The sequence below is a fragment of the Protopterus annectens genome, chromosome 7.part0 (assembly GCF_019279795.1).
Source record: "Protopterus annectens isolate FY-2018-M chromosome 7.part0, PAN1.0, whole genome shotgun sequence".
Lineage (NCBI taxonomy): Eukaryota > Metazoa > Chordata > Ceratodontiformes > Protopteridae > Protopterus > Protopterus annectens.
The window spans coordinates 1,541,870,970-1,541,894,691 of record NC_056739.1 but is presented as its reverse complement, the minus strand read 5'-3'; the positions used below and the strand labels follow the sequence as shown (position 1 = coordinate 1,541,894,691).

The window sequence follows — 23,722 nt, the reverse complement described above, 5'->3', positions numbered from 1 at the left end:
CTTTCAGTACAATGGTCTATCAGACATCAATCCATGAGATTTTGAATACGAGTAACAGATATTTGCAGGACACACATACAATGGTGGCTCGAGTCCCCAGAAGTTTCCCAGGGCCATCCTTTTGCCTCTTCCTCTCCCAAAGCTACAGGGACCATGGACACCTCCCAGCTGGGATGGAGGGCACTGCATGGAATGACTGTCCAAGGCATGAGGTCCCACTCCGAGGCCAACCTTCACATCAGTGTTTTGGAGATGAGGGCAGTCCTTATAACACTGCAGGCTTTTCAGGACTCCCTACCTCTATGAGTAATATCCATTCAGACAGACATGTCAGTAGTCTGGTACATCAACAAGCACAAGAACACTGTCCTGTCTCTTATGTTTAGAAGCAATGTGAGTATGGCAATGGGTGATATCTTCCAATTGCCTTCTGATAGCAGTGCACACTCTGGAGAAATTCAGCATTTTGGTGGACAGGCTTGAACAGATCTGTCCTTCTACCTTAGGAGTGGTCCCTCAATCTGAAGGTGGTAGAACAGATTTTCTGCCTCTGGGGTCACCCTTGCTGCAATCACTTTTCTTCTCACCTACTGGACATGCATCATCAGCTTCTTTTTTATCTCCACCGTAGCAGCAACTTTAAAAGTCTCATTAACTGTTTGTCTCATTATCAAAAGCTAAAATGGGACAAGGAGTCTTTAAAGTGACTTTATCTAGATGGTTACTGACTGCATCTCAGATCTATACAAAGAGAAGGGCCTTATCTTGCCCAAACCCATTAAAGCTCATCACTAGATCTGTGACAACTTCTACCACCTTTTTCTCAAGAGCCTCTATTGATGATATTTGAACCGATGCACTTGCTCCAATATTCATACTTTACTTTCTCATTATAAATTGGATTTGGTCTCCAGAGATAGAGCTGCCCTTGATTCATCCATCCTCCAGAATATCCTTCTATGAGACCACCCCAAGAATTAATTACCTGGAGACTCTGTTCTATATGTTCAGGAATGGACAAAAGACACAACATCAGATATGAAAGTTATGTACTTGCTATAATGATAGAGCTGTGTTATCTGCTTCCATCCTTCCTCAACTTCCCACCCTCTTTCTCCCTTCCATCATTTTGGGAGTTTAATTTCTTGGTTTCTGGTATGATAATATGGTCTAGCTCCTGGATACATTCACATGCTCTTCTTCTTCTAGCTCCAGAGCAGAACACAAGCAGAGTATTGTTAAGAAATCTGTTTTTTTTAATGTATAGATTTTTATCCATTATGGGTTTACAGGCAAACTCGATCTGAGGTTCATAGGTTCATAAGTGTGTACTAGGCTAACGGCCCTAGAGCCTATATAAGCCTAGCCCAAGAAAATTCCCTGGCATCATGCCGCGCAAAGTTAGTTCTCAGTGCCCCTGTCAAGCAAGGCCACTGAAGTGATCCCTGGGGTGAACTTCATATTGCCATCCAATCGTCAAGATTTCTCTTAGAGGGCCAGTGAATTGCCCTGCTTGACGTGAATGGGAAGTTTGTTCCAGAGTATGGGAATTGTCTGGGTTAGGAATTTGTCCCTCCAGCATGTTCTGTTTATTGTGGTAATGAGGTTTAGGTCCCTGGAGCGTGTGACATGGAGGGATTGGGATTTCTTTAGGTGTAGCATATCTAGCAGCTCTGGGTCAGACATGGCTTTGTAGATCAAGCAGAGATCGACTCTAAGTAGGCGATAAGAGACAGCGTATAGCTGGAGTTTTTTACTCTGTCTACATAGGGCATGTGTCTAAGGCCTAATCCTCTTAGTGAGGTATTTTTGTGGCCTTTCCAGTTGTCATAGGTGTCTAGTGAGGTACATACCAAATGAGGCGTTGTATTCTATAACAGGTCTAATGAGGGACGAGTAGAGAGGGATTATGACCTCTTTCTTCCTGGATGAGAAACCTTTTGTAATGAGATGTGCCAAATAGAAGGACTTTCTGACTACAGTGGCAATGTGGTTATCAAAGGAGAGGTTGCTGTCAACCTGTGTCCCCAGGTCTCTAATCACACCTTCAGTGTTTAGTAGACTACCACCTATGTGGTAGTTCATGGGCACCGAATTTTTCCCAAAGGTAATGATAATGCACTTTTTGACATTGAGCTTAAGGTAAATTTTTTTTTCAAGAACCTTTATTGAATTACCACTTGTGACATAGGCAAATTTACATTCATATAAAAGTAACCAGACTATATTAACATAAACATGTTAATTCACATACAATGCTATATATCATATAACCTAAGGAATATTACATAAATTATTGAATTCCTACTTTTTTAAACAAGAACCATCTTTATTAAACCATCACTTTCACTTACTACATAGGCAATCATACATTTATATATATGAAAACAAACTACACCAACACAATCCTAGTTGCAAGCATTTTACATCACAAACCATACTGACACACTCCTGGTTTCAATCATTATATATCACTTATGATCTACCTAATTTTTCTCACTCTACCCAGTTTTTCTCACTTTGATCTGAGGTAAAGTTGGGGACAGGAGGGAATTGTGGGTAAGGGGAGGAGTCTGAGCTTTGCGTTCAAAGTCTAGAGTAAGGAAAGATGGCAGTAGACAATGCAGATCTATCGTTATAGTAAGTACCTAACTTTCATTTTTATAGATTCTTTTGTTATTGAAATGTAAAGCAGTCCACATTAGCTTAAGAAGAAGGGGATATCTGTAAATTTATCTGTGCCTGCTCAGTATACTTTTCACATTTTAGTCATTCACCAAAATGTTTTATCATGGATTCAATAAAATAATTTTTACTTCTAATGTATTTCAGCACGCATTAATTTCATATGCACCGAATATGACAAAATAATATTATAACACTTCAGTCTTATAGAATGTAACATTTCTGTTGTAATCATTATCATCACATTTAGCTGTTTTTGTAGTTTACCAGCTGGAATGTTCATTTATAGTAGACTCATTTCATAAAACTAAACCTGCCAGTTGCATGGATCTCTCCACAGTTACCTATCAAAACATCTACTCTTCATAACATATAGACTCAAAACATCAAGACCATAACATGTAAACTTCAAAACATCTAAAACTCACAACATCGAATCTCAAAACATTGAAAACTACAAAGCAACTATAAATAACATCCCACATAGTTTTTACTATGTTTATGCAGGGGGGCAATCCCCCCGGCACCCCCCCATGCGGGGGCTCTGCCCTCTCCACACACACACACACACACACACACACACACACACACACACACACACCATAAAGTAAATACACCAACTCCAAGGTCGCACTACAGTGGGGGAAAAAGTTAATTTCCTAACACCACTGTAGTGCAACCTTGGAGTTGGCATATTTAATTTACGAGGGGTGTGGGGGGCAGAGCCCCCCACTTGGGGGGTAAATATATATAACAGGATGTTATTTATAGTTGTTTGTAGTTTTCAATGTTTTGAGATTCAATGTTATGAGTTTTAGATGTTTTGAAGTTTAGATGTCATGGTCTTGATGTTTTGAGTTTAGATGTTATGAAGAGTAGATGTTTTGATAGGTAACCCTCTCCACATACAGTACATTTCCTAAACTATTTTAGGTAAGGTAACATAAAGTATTTTCAATGTCTTCCACCCTGAATCTAAATCTTAGGATCATAGGGGGTTACTAGGCTAATGGCCCTGGGGCCCTTACAAGCCTAGCCAAGAATTTATCGCCAAAGAAGAAACTTCAGTCAGCACCTGTCACCCCTGTCAATGAGGGACACAGGTGGAACCCCTGGGACAAATTTGTAGTTTCCCATCCACTCATCAATGCTGGGCTTGAAGAGGGTTAGCAAGGTACTCTGTTTGATGTGTATGGGAAGTCTATTCCAGGGACAGAGGAGCCTCTGGGATACAAACCTGTCTTTCCAGCAGGTTTTTGTTAATGTTGCGTATTGAATTTAGGCCTTTCAAGTGAATAATGCGTGAGGAGTTAGATTTATGGATATGGAGCATCTCTAGTAGGGGAGGGACCGAGATTGCCTTGTAGGCAAGACACAGACCACCTCTGAGCAATGAGCCTGTCCACATAGGACAGTTGTTGGAGGCCATGGATTCTCTTTGTGAGGTATTTCTGTGGCCTTTCCAGTTGATGCAGGTGTTTGGAGAGGTACATACCAAATGGGGGATCATACTCAATTATTGGCCTAATGAGGGAGGAATACAGAGAGGTAATAACCTCCTTTTTTTCTGGATGCAATCCTTTTACCTATGAGATGAACCAAGTAAAAGGCTTTTCTGACCACTGCTGGTACATGATGGTTGAATGTGAGATTGTTGTCAACCTGTGTACCCAGGTCTCTCACCACAGGTTGTGTGCTTAGGGGGTTGCTGTTGATGTGGTAATCAGTAGGGGCCTAGTTTTTGCCAAATGGTATGAAAATACATTTTTGCATGTAATTTAAGGTCATTACTTTGGTACCAGTGATTTGATGCTGTGAGACCCTCTTGTATCATCATTTGAGGAGTCAGTGGCAGCATACAACTTACAGTCATCTGCAAACTTTCTTCAACCACAGGCCTTTTGTCTTTGCCTGGACCTCTAAGAAGTAGATGCCAAAAAGTAGGGGTTCCAGGACAGATCCCTGGGGAAACCATTAATGACAGGTCTGCTGTCGGAGTTGGAGGCACCTATTTTGACCTTGTGGGTCTATCAGTGAGCCAGTTGGCCACCCACCTGATAAGATAGAGATTTACACCAAGCTGCATTAGTTTTTTGATGATGCCCGAGTGGGGGATTGTGTCAAAGGCATTGACCAAGTCAGGGTAAGCTGTATGTACTGACTTTCTCTCATCCAGGGCCTTGGTGACAGTCTCAAAGAAGTTACCCAGGTGCAACTGGCAAGATCTGCCCTTGCCGAATCCGAACTGGGTGGGGTCAAATGCTTGGAGATTGCCTATGTCCTTTGTTTATGAGATCCATAATAATACACTCCATGGCTTCATAGATCAGACTTGTCAAGCTAATGGGATGATAGTTTCCAGGGTCAGTAGTGGCACCACCTTTGTGCAAGGAGATAACAATGGCAGTTCTCTACTCTGCTGGAATGAAGCCTGTACTTAGGCTATGGTTAAATAGGGTGCTCAATGGCAAAGCTAGTTCTTGCTGAAGATGGTGGAGAATACAGCCTGAGATACTATCATGTCCCATGGAAGCTGTGCTCTTTGCCTTGGATAAGGCCTTTAACACTTGATCTATGGAGATGTGAGGTGCAGAACAAGTATTAGGGATGTTGAATAGGCCTTTGGGGGGGACATGAGGGTAAAGTTTGCACTGAACATATCTGATAGTAGGTTGGCTAAGTCAACAGGATCAGTGTAAGTGGTACCATTAAGTACTAATTTGGAACAAACCTGGGCTTTGCCATGGAGGTTCCTGATGTAACTGAAGAAGGCTTTGTGGTTTCCCTTTATTTCAGAGGCTAGTTTCAATTCATAATTGGCTTTGGAAGTTTTCACTAGTGATATAATTTGCTTGTTGTGGCGAAGGAGGGAGTTTTTCTAATTGGGAATTTGTATCATTTTACCATTGGATAACAGTTTCTTCCTTTTGTTGTAAAGCTTGTTGATAGAGGATGTCCACCACATAGGTTTGTGTTTCCTTGAGGAGCAGGTTTTAGTTCTGTCGGGTATGTTTGAGTCCGTGCAGTTGTACAGGTGCTTGTATACTGCACTGGCATACTGCTCAGCATAGTTGTTTTCATCCTCTGAGGGGGGCGGTGGTGTGAAGCTACTGATACCCTCCCTTAGGAGGTCTTAGTCAGATTTTGAGAAGTTTTTTAGCCTGGTTATGGCTGGGGGGGGGGGGCAGGATAGAAACTTCAAATGAGACTGACCAATGATCTGATCTCACCTGGGAAGAATTTACTTAGAATCATTGAGTGAGTGCATTACTGCAGGAATAGTTCACCCAGTCTATGGTGGGGTAGTTGAAATCACCAAGGATCGTGGTGTTAGGGGGTACCTTGATGGAGTCAAGTAGGTCCAGGTAGGAGGAGTGGGTGTCCTGAGTCATGGAGGGGGTCTATAGCTGGCTATAACTTGGATGGCTTTCTTGCTAACTGTCAGATGCACCTGGAGTAGTTCTAGTGAAAACTTGGACAGACTTATAGAGAGAGGCTTTTGATAAGGGTTTTCCACCAGAGTGTAGACCACAAAAACCTTCTTAAATGTAAAATAACTTGCCTGAAGCCCATGGTCTAAAACTAAAACTAAGAGACAGAATAACAGATAAATTTAATCAGGCTACTAACAAGCAATAATAAATGCAGCACAATAAAAGCACTTGAAAACTTAAGAGCAAGCAGCAAAGCAATAAGGTATTTGAACTATAGGTATATGATAGCTGTCACTTATTGTCATTTATTTCTTTATTTATTTATTTTATGGATTATTTCAGTTTGAGTAATCTACAACATATTTTCTTCAACTATGGAAGAATTTTAGAACTTATCTGTGAGGTTTGTTTCAGCTTAATGCCTGTCAACAAGAAAAAGAATGATCTGATGTTGTCTTTTTCATCCGTTCCTCAACTAATGGTCTCGGATCTTACATCGGCTCTGTCCTCAGACACTCTAGTAGACTTTAGGCTCTGTAGCTCAAGTTTCTCCCCATAACCCGTAATCCCTCTGTTCTCCACATCTCATTTGGCATTTTAGGGATAAGATGTAGTTATCGCTAGCTTGAGTGTGGGATAATGAGATAAGTAAAATTATTAATTTTTTCTTATCCATTTTTACACCTTTTTCTTTGTATTCTTCTTCCTCCTCAGTCAAAAAAAGTTTATAGACAGTGTTAAATAATTTACTAGTTGTTTAAATTACAATAGTTTTTTCCACAGAGCCTTCTGACTTTCTCATTACCTTTTGGTATTCTCTATTACCATTGTTGGTATTTGTATTCTTTACCCCAGGGTATTATTGTTACCATTGTTGGTATCTGTATTCTTTACCTCGGGGTATTATTGTTACCATTGTTGGTATTTGTATTCTTTACCCCAGGGTATTGTTATTATTGCTGGTATTTTAATTGCTTACTATCTTTCACCTACAGGTATCTATATTCCTTTTGAGATGTCTGATAAACCTACCAGATGTAAGAAGTGTGCCACTTTCAGGCACAACATCCCTAATTCTGAAAGCCAATCAAAATGCATATATTGCCTTGGCCCACCTCAACACAGAGTATGACATGTGTGCTAGTTTTATTAACTACCTTAGTTCATAGAAAGAATACATTTATTTTGAAAGAGCATCTTCCTTCTTCTACTTCTGGAGCCCCATCCTCCTACAAGAAATCTTCAGGAGAGGCTCAAGGCAAACACAAGGAATCGAAGAAGTGAATCTCTGACCACTGTCCTCCTGTGAGTTCTTCAGGCTCAACTCCACCTGAGAAGACTCTTAAGATGTTAGGTCCATCCTCATCCATGGCTCCAACTCTGATGAAATCGAAGACTTCGGATCCATCCTTCCAGACATATCTGACCTGACCGAAGCCAAAGTCACCTCATATTCCTGCTAGGTCTTCTCCTGAACCAGTAAAGTACAGACTTCACTCTCCATTTTTGCGGGACACTCCTCAAAGAGTTTCCAGCCCGCCTTCCACTTCATCCTCCCTCAGGTCATATAGGAGCCTGTCTGAAGTGGAGGTGGATAGGATGATGAGAAAATTACTCAGAACCAAGATACATTTGGGTATTATTCCAGCTCCAGCTCCCATCATAAACATGAATCTTCCTCCTATACAGACCAAACCTCTGACTCCTACTCCTATCTATCCAGTGGTTTTGGAGATTTTGGCCCCAAGACTTCCTAGTATGTCTGTGTTGGATCAGAAGACTTGGCCCTCTTCGGTTCCAATACCTTCTTTGATCCAGATAGTTATGATCCTGTTGGATCTGGAAGAATCTCAGAGCTGTAGTGTCAATGCAGGATCTAGGGGACTGGGTCTGGGATTGATTCCAATGTTGTCAGTGCCGGCTCTCCCACTCAGAGCCTTACCATTAGACGGCTCAGCTGCAATCTCTGCTTTGAGGCTGTAACCAGGGAAATTGGGTTTCATCCTTCACAGACATCTTTGGATCAACTGAGGGCTGGACTCGGGTTTCTCTAGACTTCAGCTTTCAAGGTAGTAGAGAGACTTTTCTCTGCTTCTAGGGAAAAGGCATCCTTACCCACCTCGGGTTCACCAGAAACACAGCTGTCTTCTGTGGAAGCTGGGTCTCTTCTTCCTATTCCATCAGGACAGTTGGTCTGGTCATGCCTTAACATTGTCCTCATTCAGGACTCAGTGGGCACTTCCGAGTCCTCTCTGGACCTCCCAGTGAAAACCCACTCAGAAGCAGATGTATAAGAGGAGACACCTAGACTCTCCACTAGTGACTTTACTGGTGACACTGACTTCAGTGAAGGGGAAGGGTCCCCCAGATCACCCCTTGAGGATGTGTCATTTGGTGAAATGCTCAAACTTCTGAGACAGAAAGGTGTCTGGTCTTCCGATACTCCTTCCCAAGAGAAGTCAGCTTTTCTTCAGACTTTTGAAACTGGCTCAGCAATGACTTGGGCAGTCCCCCAGTGCATTAGATGGTAGAACTTATCTCCTGCCAGTCCTGGAAGGAACTGGATGTCATGGAGTCTATTCCCAAACATCCTGATAAGTACCTTGTAGTACATAAGGATAGGGCTCATTGGAGTCAGGGTCCCCCAGGGGATGCTATGGTGGTTGTAGCAGCTATTAAAAAATAGCTTGTGGAACAGAGTTCTTCTGTCCATCCCCCTTATAGGCAATCTAGGGGATTGGATAGATATAGAAAGTGTATCTATGCTTCAGTGACCTTTGTCTTTAGGTCTCTAAATTATCTGGTACATATGATGAGATTTCAGAGGAAATTGATCAAATAGTTTTCCAATACTCTCTCTGGTCCATGTCTGTGGAGGACAACTGGCCACCCTTCAGTCCCTGTCCAGTGTTTCCAAAACGCTTATTTCTCATACCTCAGAGGGAACATCTAAAGTGGGTGGGTTCAGGTATAACCATCAGGAGGCATGCCTGGATGCACTTTTGTGATGTTGCAAAACCCTTCAAGTCTTCTTTCGTCAATGCTCCTTTTGATAGATCCACACAGTTTGGTACCAAGGTAAAGGAAACTCTCTCCAGTTTAGAGCACTGCCCTTTGGTCTCACCACAGCTCCCAGGGTGTTCACCAAAAGCATAGCAGTGATTATAGCTCACCAAAGATTGCAAATATTCCAGGTGTTTCCTTATCTAGATAGCAGGTTCCTATCTGCTTCCAGCAGGCCTCTACTCCTTCAAGCCAGGAACTACTTGGTCTACCGATGTGTTCAGCTAGGTATTACTATAAATTACAACAAATCACAGCTCTTCCCAATGAAATACTGGGATTTTATTGGTGCCCGTCTATATACCCAGTCACAAATAGCAGCTCTCTCACAGACAAGAGTGGACAGCTGAAGAAGACAAGCATTACACGTTCTTTCTCTTCATTCCCCCCACTAAGCTAATCTTACAACTATTTCAGTCAATGGCAAAGTCAATAGTTCTAGTATCTTAGGCTTGCTTTCACATGAGAGTGTTACAGTGGACTCTAGCAGTACAGTGGTCCATCAAACACTATCCATGTATGGCAGTGATTCATATTACAAACTTCTGCAGGCATTGCATAACATGGTGGACACACACACAAAAAAAAACACCCTTTTTCTCTGCCCATGCCCAATGCCACAGTGACCACTGATGGCATTATTTGGGAAGGACAGTCCAAGACACATAGTCCCAGACAGAAGCCAGTCTTCTCATTAGCATCTTAGAAGTGAGGGCAGTCCTATTAATGTTGCAGGCTTTTCAAAATGTTTCCTTCCAGGTATGACTGCTACTCAGACAAACAACATGTCTGTGGTCCGGTACACCTACAAACAGGGGAGAACCCAATCCTATTCACAAAATACAGGGAGGCAGTGAGAGTCTAGCAATGGGCAATTTCTTCTGGACACTCTCTTGGCAATGTACATTCCGGGTAAAGTCAACATGTTAGCCAACAAATTGAGCAGGTCCATCTTACTTCCTCATGAGTGGCCTCTCAATCAATCAGTAGTGGATATGATGTTTTGCCAATGAGATTAACCATGCTGCAACCTATTTGCTTCCCCCCTAAGCACCAAGTGCAGCAGGAACTTTGCCCTAATTTCCCCTAGAAGGGGAGTCACCGAGAGACTCTCTGGTTCACAGTTGGCCCACCTGTCTACTATATGCCTTCCTTCCAACTCCTGTCATCCCAAATTTTATTCAGAAGTCATTGCAGCAGAAGAGCAAGATTATTCTCATTGCCCCATCCTGGCCTAACCAAGTGTGGTTGGCCTTCCTGTGGCCTCATCTAGTTTACCCTCCCTGGGTGCTAGATCTAGTTCAGGACCATTTCTTTCACCCATCTGGCCTGCCTTTCCTAGACATGAAATCTCTCAAGCTGACCACATGGTATCTCCACTTTCAGTGATGGCTAGAAATTCCAGGCTTTCTTCCCCTGTTCACCACATTCTTATGTCATCTCAGAAGGCCTCTACCAGAAAGATTTACAAGACCAAGTGGAAAAGGTTTTCAACTTGGGCCCAAGAGAGACATCTAGACCCTCCCTTTCAGCACTGATTCCAGCTATTCTTAATTTTCTGGCTTCCATTTTCAGTAATGGGGCTAGTTATTCAGCAGTTAAGTTGCTATTACCTGGAATATGAAATTTTCACTTGGGCAAAAATAATTATTCTCTAGCTTGAAACTGTGCAAAGCATTTCTTAAGGGCAATCTGCTGCTTCAGCCTTCTATAAAGGACCCTATCCCCCCTTGGGATCTTATACTTCAAGCTTTGACTCAGCCCCTCTTTGAGCCTGCAGCCACAGCAGAATTAAAGATTTTATCCTGAAAAATACTTTTCTTGGTTTCCATTACATCAGCTTGATAGGTATCAGAGCTCCATGGACTTTCTTCTCAACCACCTTATCTAATCTTTCATAAGGACAGAGTATCCCTCCAGACTAACTCTTCCTTTCTGCCTAAAGTGGTCTCAGAAGCCAACGTTAACTAGACTATTAACCTGCCAGTTTTCTTCCCAAGTTCTTCTAAGGTGAATATATGCTCCATTTATTGGGTGTGCATAGCTAACTCAGATTTTACATTCATAGAACCAAAGATCAAAGGAACTCAGAGCAGCTGTTTATCTCCTTTTCCAAAGCTAAATTGGGAAAACCAGTGTAAATGATAACTCGAGCCAGATGGCTCACTTATTGCATTGTATCTGTTACAAAACTGAGATCTATTGTTATCCAAACATCTTAAAGCTCATTCTGACAGGCTTAAGGCCACATCTTCTGCTTTCAATTCCACAGCTTCTATAGATGGCATTTGATAGCTGCTAAATGGTCTAGCACTGATACCTTTATATCTCATTACAAGTCAGACATTTTATCTAGGAAAAGCACAGCTTTTGGTTCCATTGTACTCTAAACTATCCTTCCTTGAGGACCACACAAGACTACTCTAGCTAGGGACTCTGTCCCATCAATTCAGGAATAAACAAAAGGGACATCAGATATTACATCTATCTATTCTGCATAACTCCACATCCATGTTGTCTGTTTTTGTCCTTCCTCAACTTCTCACCCTTCAGTCCCTCATCCTTGTGCTTGTCTCTTAGTATGCCCTGAGGGGTATTCCTTAATGGTCTTGCTGTGTGGGCTCCAGAAACTCTCTTCTCTGTTTCAACATTGCTATTCTTTTAATAATACTTTGTTCTTTTGGCCTCAGAAATTTTTAGTGGCAGATTCAATTTTGTATTTTTGTGGTTAACTGGATAGAGGGTAAACTTGATCTGAGATAGCTAAGAAAAAGAGTGGGATTATGGGTAAGGGGAAGAGCTCGAACTATGGAACCTAAAGTCTATTAGAGTAGCCGAGGATGGTTCCAATGTTGGGTCTGAGACCATCCGTTGGGGAAGGATGAAAACAGACAACACAAATGCAGAGTTATAGTGAATACGTAAGTATAATTTATTTCATTACATTCCTTACATTGTGCTGCATATCTGTAGAGCAATTATAAAAGGTCATGCATGTTTAACAGTGTTTTTTGTTTTTTTTTGTTTTACATTTCTTTCTTTGCAGATTTTAAAATCATGGAGTGAGAATGACTTGACATGGCTGGCCTGGACTCATAAGGTTAAAATTAACATCACTAAAGAAATCCTAATAAAACTCTTGTCTCACAAAGTAATATTCAAAGTATGGGACACTAAGGACAAAGTTTCTGCAAAAGCCAGATTTGACAGACCTAAAGCTTTTAGACTACCTCAGAGTAAGCCAGGAGAGAATCCAGAAAACAAAGGTGAGCAAAGTTCCTTAGTAAAGTAAAAACGGAATGATTATTATAAATGTAACATTCAGTAAGCAGTAATATGTTCAAATAATATCAGTTGTTTAAACTGATAAACCTCTTCCACAAAATGCAAAAATGTTTCCACTTTCTATAAGGAAAAGTCAGGGTTTGTAATCCAGATACAAGTGTCTTTGGAGTGTTTAGTGATAAACATATCACCAGTGGCTTTGACAAAAATATGTGAATTTATTAATAAAGTTGGCATGAAAATATTTCATTGCTCTTTGAGATTAAACAAAAAAGACAGTTGGCTCAGTGCAGTCATAATTGAGTACAAATAAAACTTTGCATGTAAGTGTTGATGTGGATCCCTCCAGGTGTGCTTACTCATTTTTATCATTCTCACTGCCTCAGTGGCATTTTGGGTTATTAGCCAAGGTAACCAAGTTCTGGACATATTTCAAAAGCTCATGCTCCCCTCCCTCTGTCTTTCTGTAACAGCTGATTTGCTGAGCATATCCTGACAGAGTAGCCTTTAGCTGAGATAGGAAGTGTGTTCAGTCTTTTTCTGCCATCCAGAGATGAAAGCCTTCTGACTCTTCACAGGATCCAGTGCTGATCTTTCCAGCTTACTGCTCAGACAAACCACATTTGGGGACCCCTTCCTTTCATTTTATTATCATATTCATTATTGTATTTCTATTTTTATGTGTTTATTTGGCTTCTGTCATTGAGAAATGCTTGTTTTTGCTGTTTTTGAGAAAACTTACAGTATTTATCTGAGATGTGCAGTGTATATGAATGCTGTTAGATACTAAGAGCTGCCTCATGTAGTCAGAATGTTGATTATTTTCAACTTTTGACTGCAATATATTGCAGAACTTGGGATTTTTCAACATTTATACATTATTTACAGTATGTATGCCTCTGCTGTAAGAGTTTTTGACATCATATTGTGATTTTATTGCAAATTAAGCTTTGTTAATATACTGTGGACATTTTAGTCTGACAAGAAAATATAGTTTAAAGTGGCATTGTGCATTATTTTATGGCAGTTTAATGTGGATAAATTGTGTGGAGCTAATTGTTAACATTGCTTTGGCAGATTTGTTGCATTGGTGTTTGGACTTTGTGCACTGGAAATTCTTTAACTTTTGTTGTAAAAGAATTCTGAATACATTGCAAAGTTTTTTTTGTGATAATAGCATAGTCTGGCAGAATTTAGTTGTCTGGGGACATAATTTATTACTAGAAATGTTAAGTGCTTATTGTGATACATTATCCAATACTGTCATCTTATTTTTCTGGATAGTTTTCTGTCCACTGACTTGGTGAATCCTAACTCTGGTACTATCCCATCAAATCCAGTTACACTTAAAAAAAAGAAATATATGCATCAGCCCACAGTTAATAATTATATTGGGGCTTCTCCTCTACCACTTACCCTCTATCCCTCTAGTGTAGCTTTGTCTGCCACTATGGAACAGGGGTGGGATACATTTTCTGGGGCTATTCCAATACCTTGTGCAGGTATGGAATAACCAAACCTTTTAGGTGTAGGAGTAAAATACCCATTGACAGACATAATTCTGTGACCCTAGATATTTTATCTAGCAGTGAATTTTACAAGAAAAAGAAACAAAAGCTTCATCATACAGCTGATAATCAGATTATAGCAGTTTATAAGGCTGATGTGGTTTTCTTGGCTAAGGGTGTTCTGCAGACAGCTGATTCTGCTGGTTGTGTTCCCATACATCGCTCCAGTGCTAGTTTGGCTATAGACCTCTCTATTGTTTCAGGGAATGATGAGAAATTTGATGAGGACAATAGCGATTTCCTAGTTGACACTGAGTCCAGTCACTCTGATTTTTCAAAAGGTGAACCTGAGCTTAAGTCCAAATATGTTCCCTTTTCCTTAGATGATTGCTAGATGTAGTGATTGTTTTGCTTTGGAGGAGCCAGGAACTACTCCAAAGCTAGGAAGGTTATATGACCTAATAGAGGATGAGATGTCCAATTCTGTGGCTATCCCCTCTCTTACCAACCTTGGAAGATGTTTGTAAAGTTGCCAACAAGACACCAGTACCTATTGCAACAGTCCCTAAAAAAGGCTCAGAGAAAATATAGGGTTTCCTTGGATGTGACCAGCCTCTTCTTTAATGTGCATGCTGACCCAGTTTGTGGTCTTCACAGCTGCCTGCTCAAATAAAAAGTCATTAACTTCATCTATTCCAACAACCCCTGATAAACTGGAAAAATTGTTAGCTCTTCTGGGCAAAAGGATGTCTCTCTCTAGTAATCTAGCCTTCATAATGTTAAATTATCAAGACTGTATGTGGACATTTATTGTACAGTGAGTGTACACATAAATCGTATATGAATGAAATTGTTTATAATTTGACTCCGGTTTCAAAACATGCTTTGAGAGGTATGCTTGAATGTGCAGATGCTGTTTCTTCTGTTGTATTAAGACAATGTGCTTGGTTACATAATCAAAACTTCTGTCATGATTTAAAAGTCAAAATTTTGAATGCACCTTTAAGTTCTAAATTGGTGTTTGGGCCCTCTGTGACACAGATTCTCAAACAGTGGGATGATGGAGGCAAAGTAATGCAGGGGGTATCTAGGATGTTTCCTGTATCCAAGTTCTCCCCAAACAAGGCCTTTTACTTCAAGGGGCAGAACCAATCCATGACAAACAAAATTCAGAGAAATAATAGGAAATGGCAGGAGGAAACAAGAGGGAGTCCTTTCCAAAAAAGGATCAACCCCCATGTAAAGAAATGACTATGTCAAGTCACAGAGCACCCCTACCCCCTTCCTGCCCTTCCTTCTCTGCTTCCTTCCCCTAGGCTGTTTCTCAGCCCTGCATCCTGGCTGCAAATAGTCTCAGACAAATGGATTCTGAGAATGACTTTATAGATGATAAACTTGTCAGTGAACAGAAAATCCCACCCCTTTCAGGTGAATTCCCCCACACCCATCAGACCAGACAGAGCTGTTTCCTCCAGTGCTCAATCACATGGTAGAAGCAGCAGTCTTAGAAACAAAAACCTGCGATACACAAAAGACAAAGGATTTTACTGTAGAATATTTTTGGTGGCAAAAAAGGAGCACTCCTGGGGACCTAACCTAGATTTGTCCTTTCTAAACACCTTTGTAAAAGTTCCAGAATTTATTCCAGACCACTGTTTCATGGTGACTCTAAAGCTCAAGAACACATCACTATAGTCTTATTGCTTTGAGATTTGCTGTTTCTGGGTTACAGGTTCAGTTTTTCTGCATTACCCATTGGATTATCTACCTCACATTGAGTGTTTACAAAGTGTCTGACACCAATGGTTGCCTTTTGCAGAACCCTAGGCATCCACATTTTTCCTTATTTAGATGACTTGCTGATTTGTACAGATTCTGTATCCAGGTGCTTGGAGTCCTTAGACAAGATTGTAACCCTCCTTTCCCACCTGGGCTTTCAATTGAACATTCAAAAGTCCTTCCTCACACCCTGTCATAGGTTCATAAGTCCATAGGTGTATACTAGGCTAATAACCATAGGGCCTTTATAAGCCTAGCTGTGCAATCCAACCCAGCTGTGTCCCTGTGAATTATGGGCATTTATTAGGAGTGGGTATGTTAGGACATTTCTGGACATTATGTGGGGGAGTTATCTCAATGAATTATTTTCCTGGGGTGTTGGACAGACACACTAAAAAGAATAGCCTTCCTGCCAGAAGACAAAGTTCTGACTTATCAGATTATTTTCTTGGATTTCTATCTTCTATACATGGCCTCAGCAAGAAAGTGCCTCAAAATGTTAAGACTCATGGCACTGATGATACCCATGATACCACTAGCCAGACTATACATGAGAAAAATTCAGTGGTACTTCAAGAATTATTGGACACAGCACCTTCATCCCTTGGATTTCCAGGTACCTGTACTGAGATTTGTGAAACAGGAACTGCAGCAGCCACAGGATCGACTGTGTTTGAATTCAAGACTTTCTTTCTGTCTCCAGACCTCAGGGTAAGCTGTCCAGATGGACTCTTTAGATTTTGCTTGGGGAGCAGTGTCCAAGGGAGTGTCCATCTGATGTGCAAGGTTGTGGGGTCCTCAGGACATGTCAAAGTTCATAAACATAAATGAGATGTTGGCAGTGATTTATGTCATAAAAATTCTTCACCACTGATGGACTCTGGGTCCTCTTGTAGTAGTCACAGACAACACTACCGTGATGTGGAACCTGAACAAACAAGGGGATATAAGGTCATACCCTCTTTGCCAGTTGGCAATGATGGTCTGGGAGCTGGGTCTACAGCATTCTCTGACTCTTCAGGCCTCATACATTCCATCAGACTAAAAAAACAGTTGCAGACAAATTAAACAGATACTAGACAGACCCTCACAAGTGGAAGCCCCATCCAGAGGTCTTCCAGGACTTGATGCAGATGTGGGGAACACCTCAAGTAGATCTTTTCACCTCCTTTCAAAACAGAAAACTGAAAAAATTGTGTTCAAGATAAACTGAAAATATTATGTTCACTGTATGCTTGCAGCCATGCTTAGAAGACAGATAATCTACCATTCCTTTCATTGGTAATGCTCCTGCTGTATTTCCACCCTTTCCTATGATTCCCAGGGTACTTCTAAAGACTCAAAAAGAATTACCAAAGATCATTGCGGTAACCCCTTTTGGCCCAAATAAAGATGGTTCTCTCTTTTAATGGCGTTCGCAAAGAGCAATTAAAACATGCTTCCTCACAGATTGCATCTGCTCACACAACATCAGGGGTGAAAGGTACACCCCATCTTATTATTTGCAACTGACAGCCTGGATGATTCTATCTTGATACATTTAGACACTTGCTCCATGAGAATGTGTAGCAGGTATTTAAGGTGGCAAGAAAACCTGTAGCTAGAAAATCTTACACATGACAAGAGAAAGAGGTTTTTATAGGTGGTGCCTAGCCAGTAACAGAGGTCCTGAAAGGGTTTTGACCACTCTGATTTTGAAATATTTCTGTGAGCTACTTAGACATGGTTTGTCATATGCTTCTGTCAAAGTACCTCTTGAATCCATTTCAGCTTGTCTGCCTATGGATCCTCCGATTTCTTCTCTTTTATAGTTTATGAAAAGAGTGTTGCACATGAGACACCCTTAAAAGCAAATTTCTCCTCCTCCCTGTGATCTCAGTTTTGTTCTTTGTTGACCTTTCCTCTTTTTAAACCTGCCTCTCCAGGTTGATTTATGGTTTATTACTTGGAAGACTGTTTTACTTATTGTTCTGATATCTGCAAAGTCAGTCTCTGAGCTGCAAGGTGTCATGGTGGATCATCCTATCTGATTTTTCAAAGGAACAGGGCTGTGTTACACACTAATCCATCCTCCATGCCTGGATTTTTTTCTGAATTTACCCTGAATCAAACCATCACTTTCCCATGCTACATATCTTGGATGTGCACAGGCAGCTCAAGTACTACCTTGACAGAACAAAGCCTCTTAAGAATGCTGAACAGCTGTGTGTCTCCTATGCAGGGGCTAAGAAAGGTAAACCTGTCTTTACACAAACTATTGTATGATGGTTGTCCTCTGCTATTGTTTTCTGTTGCTCCCACCATAGTAAATCTCTTACAGGCAAAAACAAAGCTCACTTGACTAGGACCTTATCCTCTTCAGTGGCACATTGGAAAGGGGTGAACTCTAGAAACATTCTAGAGGTAGCAACCTGGTCTTCTGTTCATACCTTCACAAAGCGCTGCAAGATGTATTCCTTTTCAAGGCCCAGAGCAGACTTTGCTAAGACCATTCTGCAGGGGCTGCTGGATCCTTATCCTTGCACATCTCAGGTAATCTTCCCAAATGCCACTGAGGCAGTGGGAATGATCAACATAGTACAGCTGCATAAGTCCTACTTACCTGTAATAATAGATGTTCAAAATCCATACTGCCACAGTGGCAGTACCCACCCGCCATCCCCCAGATTCTGCATATGTGAGGTTTCAACCTCTTTGATTTGGTTATTTTCAGATTTAACTTTTGTCAGATTTTAATTTTTGTATTGTATTGTGATTGGCTTCAAATTTACTCTTGCTAGATGATTCTGGCTTCAGGTACTTTCCTCTCCTTCTTTATGGACGTGGAAAACCCTGCACACTGACTTCCTGTCTCAACTGAAGGCTTTCCTCTCAGCATATGCTCAGCCAATCAGCTGTTATAGGAAGAGAGAGGGAGAGGAGTCTGAGCTTTTCAAAGTTGCCCAATATTGGAGTACCTTGATAGATAACCTAAAACGCCACTGAGGCAGTAAGGAATTCGAACATCTACTGTTATGTGTAAGTAGGACTTACACAGCTGTACTTTTCTATGGAATTAGAGTCAGTGATCTGCAGAGCAAGAACAAGATGTTTGTGGGTGGCAGGTGCTACCATGCCACTACCATTGGCATACTACCATTCACCTCCCACATTGTTAATATGTGCTCAGCATACCAATGCTAATGGGCTGCATAAACCCGCAATCATTTGTGCAATGCAATAACTGTATAGCCGAGCAATTCAGGCTAGGGCAGGAGTTGTTTCTAATTTATACAGCAACTGAGGAGGGAAGCCTTCTGATTGTGTTGAGGAAGGGATGTTCCTTCAACAAGTTGTGATCAAACAGGGCTTCTGTTTGTGTTAGAAGGGATAGAATTTCTACAGCAAGTAGTGTCTAGGGACGAGCAAGGGTTTTAATGTGTGTCTGAATGAGAGTGCTTCGGCAAAAAAAAAAAAAAAAAAAAACAATAGTCAGGAAGAAAGGCTTAAGAAATGTTTGAAGTCTGAGTGAATAGGGATGTGACAGTAAGCATCTTTTAAGTGTTGCCAGAAAACTTAAAAAAGAAAGGAGAGTTAAGAGCACTATCATAAACAGGTTTAGGAAAAAAAGATCCAGAACTGGTCTCCAACCATTTTCTTTCTTTGGCACTAGGAACATCCTTGAATAAAAACCTTCCCCACCTGGAAAGTAGCAACTAGTTCTATCACTCCTATCAGTCCTCTGTTACAGCATGTGAAGAAGAACTGGTGGAAAAAAAAGACTCCCAGCTAGACGATGAGGAATGGCACCCCTTGGAAAGGAGGAAATCTGATGTCATTTTCATTCAGTCCTCAACTGTTGGATTCAGATCCAATCCTCAGATCTCTTATTCCAGATCATAGAACACTTAACTCTCTAGCTCCTCCCTTTACCCATAATGCCCTAGTCACCTAACACACCTCAGATCTCAGTTGCAACCGCAGCATTTGGATGTAGATCGTGAACACTGGAGTTGTTGGGTTTTCTAAAACATTCAATCCCTTGAAAGCCTGTGAGTGTAGTCTCCATTATTGTTCTTTTACCTATTTTGTTATTATACTTGTTGTCTTCACCTCCCTTTAACCCATATTTTATTATATAAGCTGTAATTTCTTTCCATACTCTTCAAGTACCTATATTACCATTGTTGGTATTCTATCCCTTTTTGTACTTAATAGTAGTCTCTGTTACCATCGTTGATCTCTTTTCCCTTTTCCTTTCAACTATTATTAAAAAAACACTTTCTTTCTGTCCATTCCTTCTGTCTGACATACTTATTTAAAAATGTCAAATATGCCTTCAGGATTTAAAAAAAATGTGTGGCGCGTGGCCACAAAATACCAAACTCTGATGCACATTCTGAATGCGACATCTGTACAGGATTCAACTTCTGTGCTCTAATTCACAGGAAAAACAAGTTAATCCTTATGGGTTTGCTTCCTTCAACATCTTCACCAATGGCTACTAAGACTCAAACCCTCAAAAGGCTAGAGAAAAAGGGTGATTCCCTCTCCAAAGAATCTTGTAAGAGATCTCCAGAATGCACTTTGGCTTCCACTTTGGCTCCATCCTTGGAGCCACCTGTTAAACAAACAAAAATGTCAGATCTGAGTGTATCAGATCTGAAGTCAAAATCCAACAAATCACCTAGGACTCATTCTTATCAGTTATTATCAGAGCCAATTACCTCTAGGCTTCCATTGCCCTTTTCTGGAACAGTCTCCCATTGCCACTCAAAACCTTTGTCCACAATTTCCTACACTTGCAACTCAATGGTCTACTCTCCCAATATCCACTATTCAGGTCAGTTAAGATAACTGAAGCTTGCAAGAAGTATCTTCTTTGCTGAATCAACTCCAATCAAATACACGAAGGCTGTTCTTTTGTTCTTCCTCAGCCCAAGGCCACAGTGACCATAGACACTTCTCAAGTAGGGTGGGGGCATTACTTGGGAAGGACAGGCCAAGGTACTTGGCCACCCAAAAAAGCTAACTCGCATATTATTGTCCTAGAAATGAGATATGTCCTCCTAGCATTGCAGGCCTTTAAGACAGTCTCCCAACTGGGACTATTGTGATTCAGATAGACAATATGTCAGTGGTCTGATACAGCAACAAACAAGGGACAACCAGCTCTTACCCACTCTGTCAATTAGCTATGAGAGTATGGCAGTAAGTGATATATTCCAATTACTTTTTGATAGCAACGCACATCCTCAGGAAATCCAGCATAATTGCAGACAAATTAAGCAGGTACATTCTGATGCCTCATGAGTGATCTTACAATTTCAATGCGGCAGAGAGGATTTTCCACTGATGGGGACAGCCATGATGCAGTTTCTTTTCTTCTCCCCTCAACAAGAGGTGTACCAGGTTCTTTGCCCTCATCCCCCAGGGGGCAAGTCACGGATAGATGCTTTTCTTCATGAATGGCCCTCCAGTCTCCTTTACGCTTATCCTCCAGAAAGCGTATCGATTGAAGAGCACATTCATCCTCATTATTACTTACTGGCCTCATCAGATCTGGTTTCCCCTTCCTTTGGCCTCACCATCTACATCCACCATGGATTGTGGATCCAACTCCAGATGTTCTGTCTCACCTGAGAGGCATGACTCATCTGTAGATTTTCGGCCTTAAGATGACCGTATGGTTTCTCCAATTCTGTTGATTGCTAGACAGTCCAGGCTCTCCTCACCCATCTGCCATATTCTATTATCTTCCCAGAAAGCTTCCACTAGAAAATTTTACAAAAGTAAATGGAAAAGATGTGATCTGAAGTAGTTTACTTCATTTACTCTTCAACTTGTGGGTATCCGTATCCAAATTGGATCCAAGACGGCAGTTTCACCAGCATCTGATCTGAGCTCCAAACTTTTCCCCTTACCCATAATACCCTTTCCTTCTCCCAAGTCTCATTTGCCACAGCTTAGCCTAGCATCGTGGTATCAGAGCTCCAGGCTTGGTGCTTGTTTCAATAGCATTTTCTTAGGATTTTTGGGTAAGAGTGAACTTTTCTTTTAGTGTTAGGTCAGGGTTTCCCTTTCCTTTACCCCCCTTCCTCACGTTGTGTCGTGAAAAAAAAAAGTTAGTTAGAGTCTTGCTTAGTTAGTGTGTGTGTGTATTTGGGTCTGTGAAAACCATTGGTTTCCCTTTGGTTTCTTTCAGGTATGGCTGAACAGAATAAGCCTGTCTTTAGGAAGTGCGCAGAGTGTGGCCACAAGCTGTCCCCAGTGGATGGCCACACTCTGTGCGCCGTATGTTTAGGAGTCACACATCTCTCTACAGATTGTTCTATTTGCGTGGGTTTTAACCTGTGGGCCTTGAAAGATTGCAAGGCCTAACTTGTGATGAAGGGACTTCTGTCTGCTTCGGGGGCAGCTGTCCCCGCAACTACTGCAGTCACGGCGGTGACTGCTTCTACTTCTTCCACCTCTTCCTCCCAGGCTGGGACTCATCCTCCTACTCAGAGGGCTGTACAAGGGGAACTATTAAGAAAGGACAAGGATGTGAGTTCTACAGTGAACATTCACAGTCCAATGGTCATGGTTAGATCTGCCATTGATGCATCCAATATGCATCAGCAGGGCTGGCAGGGAGTCCCTCCTCTGGTGAATGCACTCCTCGGAACTGGCCAAGGGACGTCCATTTATTGCAGCCCCTCCCCAAGCCATGGTGGCCATGGATGCCTCCCAACTAGGGTGGCAGGGGGGCGTTTTTCGGGAAGGATAGTCCAAGGCATGTTGTCCCTGAACGAGAACAAGTTGCATATCAATGTACTAGGGATGAGGGTGGTCCTTTTAGCATTGCAGGCCCTTCATGCCTTTCTCCCCCTGGGAACTATTGCAATACAGTCAGACAGCATGTCAGTAGTCTTGTACATCAACAAGCAGGGAGGAACCAGATCTGATCCCCTTTGTCACGAGGCCATGAGAGTGTGGGAATGGGTGATCTCCACCAGATGGTTTCTGGCAGCAACACACATTCCAGGATGGTCCAACAAACTGATACTGATGGACAAACTGAACAGGACTATTCTAATGCCTTATGAATGGTCTCAGAATTCTTCGGTAGTGGAGCAGATCTTCCTCGAGTGGGGTTGGCCTTGCTGCGATCTCTTCGCATCTCCTTCCAATGCAAAGTGCAGTGAGTTCTTTGCTCTGAACCCACCACAGGGGAAGTCCCCCAGAGATAGTCTAGTTCATATTTGGCCTCCCAGTCTTCTCTATGCTTACCCCCCATTACCTCTTATTTTGAAATTTCTCCAGAAGACTCGCAAGCTGGGGAGCAAAGTAATCCTCATTGCCCCATTTTGGCCTCACCAAATAAGGTTTCCCTACCTCTGGTCTCCTCTTCTAGCTCCTCCATGGATCTTAGATCCGATTTTGGATCTCATCTCTCACCCCTCGGGGGTTCCTCATCCAAACCTGGACAGTCTAAAGCTCACTGCTTGGTTGCTCCAGTTCCTGTGATAGCCAGGACTCCTGGTTTATCTTCTCTGGTAAAGAGTATCCTGGTGGCAGCTCACAAATCATCTACCAGGAAGCTTTACCACAGTAAATGGAAGCCTTTTTCCATCTGGGCTTCTCAAAGGGATCTGGATCCTTTCACAGCTCCCGTCCCAGTGGTGTTGGAATTCTTGGCATATATATTTCATCAAGGTGTTTCCAACTTTCATATTGGGGAGAAAATGGTTTCTTTAGCATCCTCTAAACTTTGCAAAACCTTTATTAAGGGTACCTTCCTTTTAAGACCCCCGGTGAAGGATCCTACCCTTCCTTGGGACCTGACTTTGATTTTACAGGCTCTGGTTGCTCCACACTTTAAGCCGGCTGCATCAGTGGACCTAAAATTTTTTATCCTGGAAAACGGCCTTCCTAGTAGCTATCACTTCGGCTAGGCAGGTGTCAGAACATCAAGCGCTGTCTATCAAAGCTCCATATATGGTTTTC

At 41.7% G+C, this 23,722-nt stretch overlaps 1 protein-coding gene across 1 annotated transcript in view; it reads left to right on the top strand.

Annotated features, from left to right (window-relative positions):
• CFAP92 (cilia and flagella associated protein 92 (putative)) overlaps positions 1–23,722 on the top strand; it is a 1,173,156-nt gene that overhangs the window by 127,073 nt on the left and 1,022,361 nt on the right. Inside the window, exon 4 of the mRNA XM_044078084.1 lies at positions 12,229–12,448. Coding sequence (XP_043934019.1) covers positions 12,229–12,448 — 220 coding nt within the window. The remainder of the gene's footprint in view (positions 1–12,228; positions 12,449–23,722) is intronic.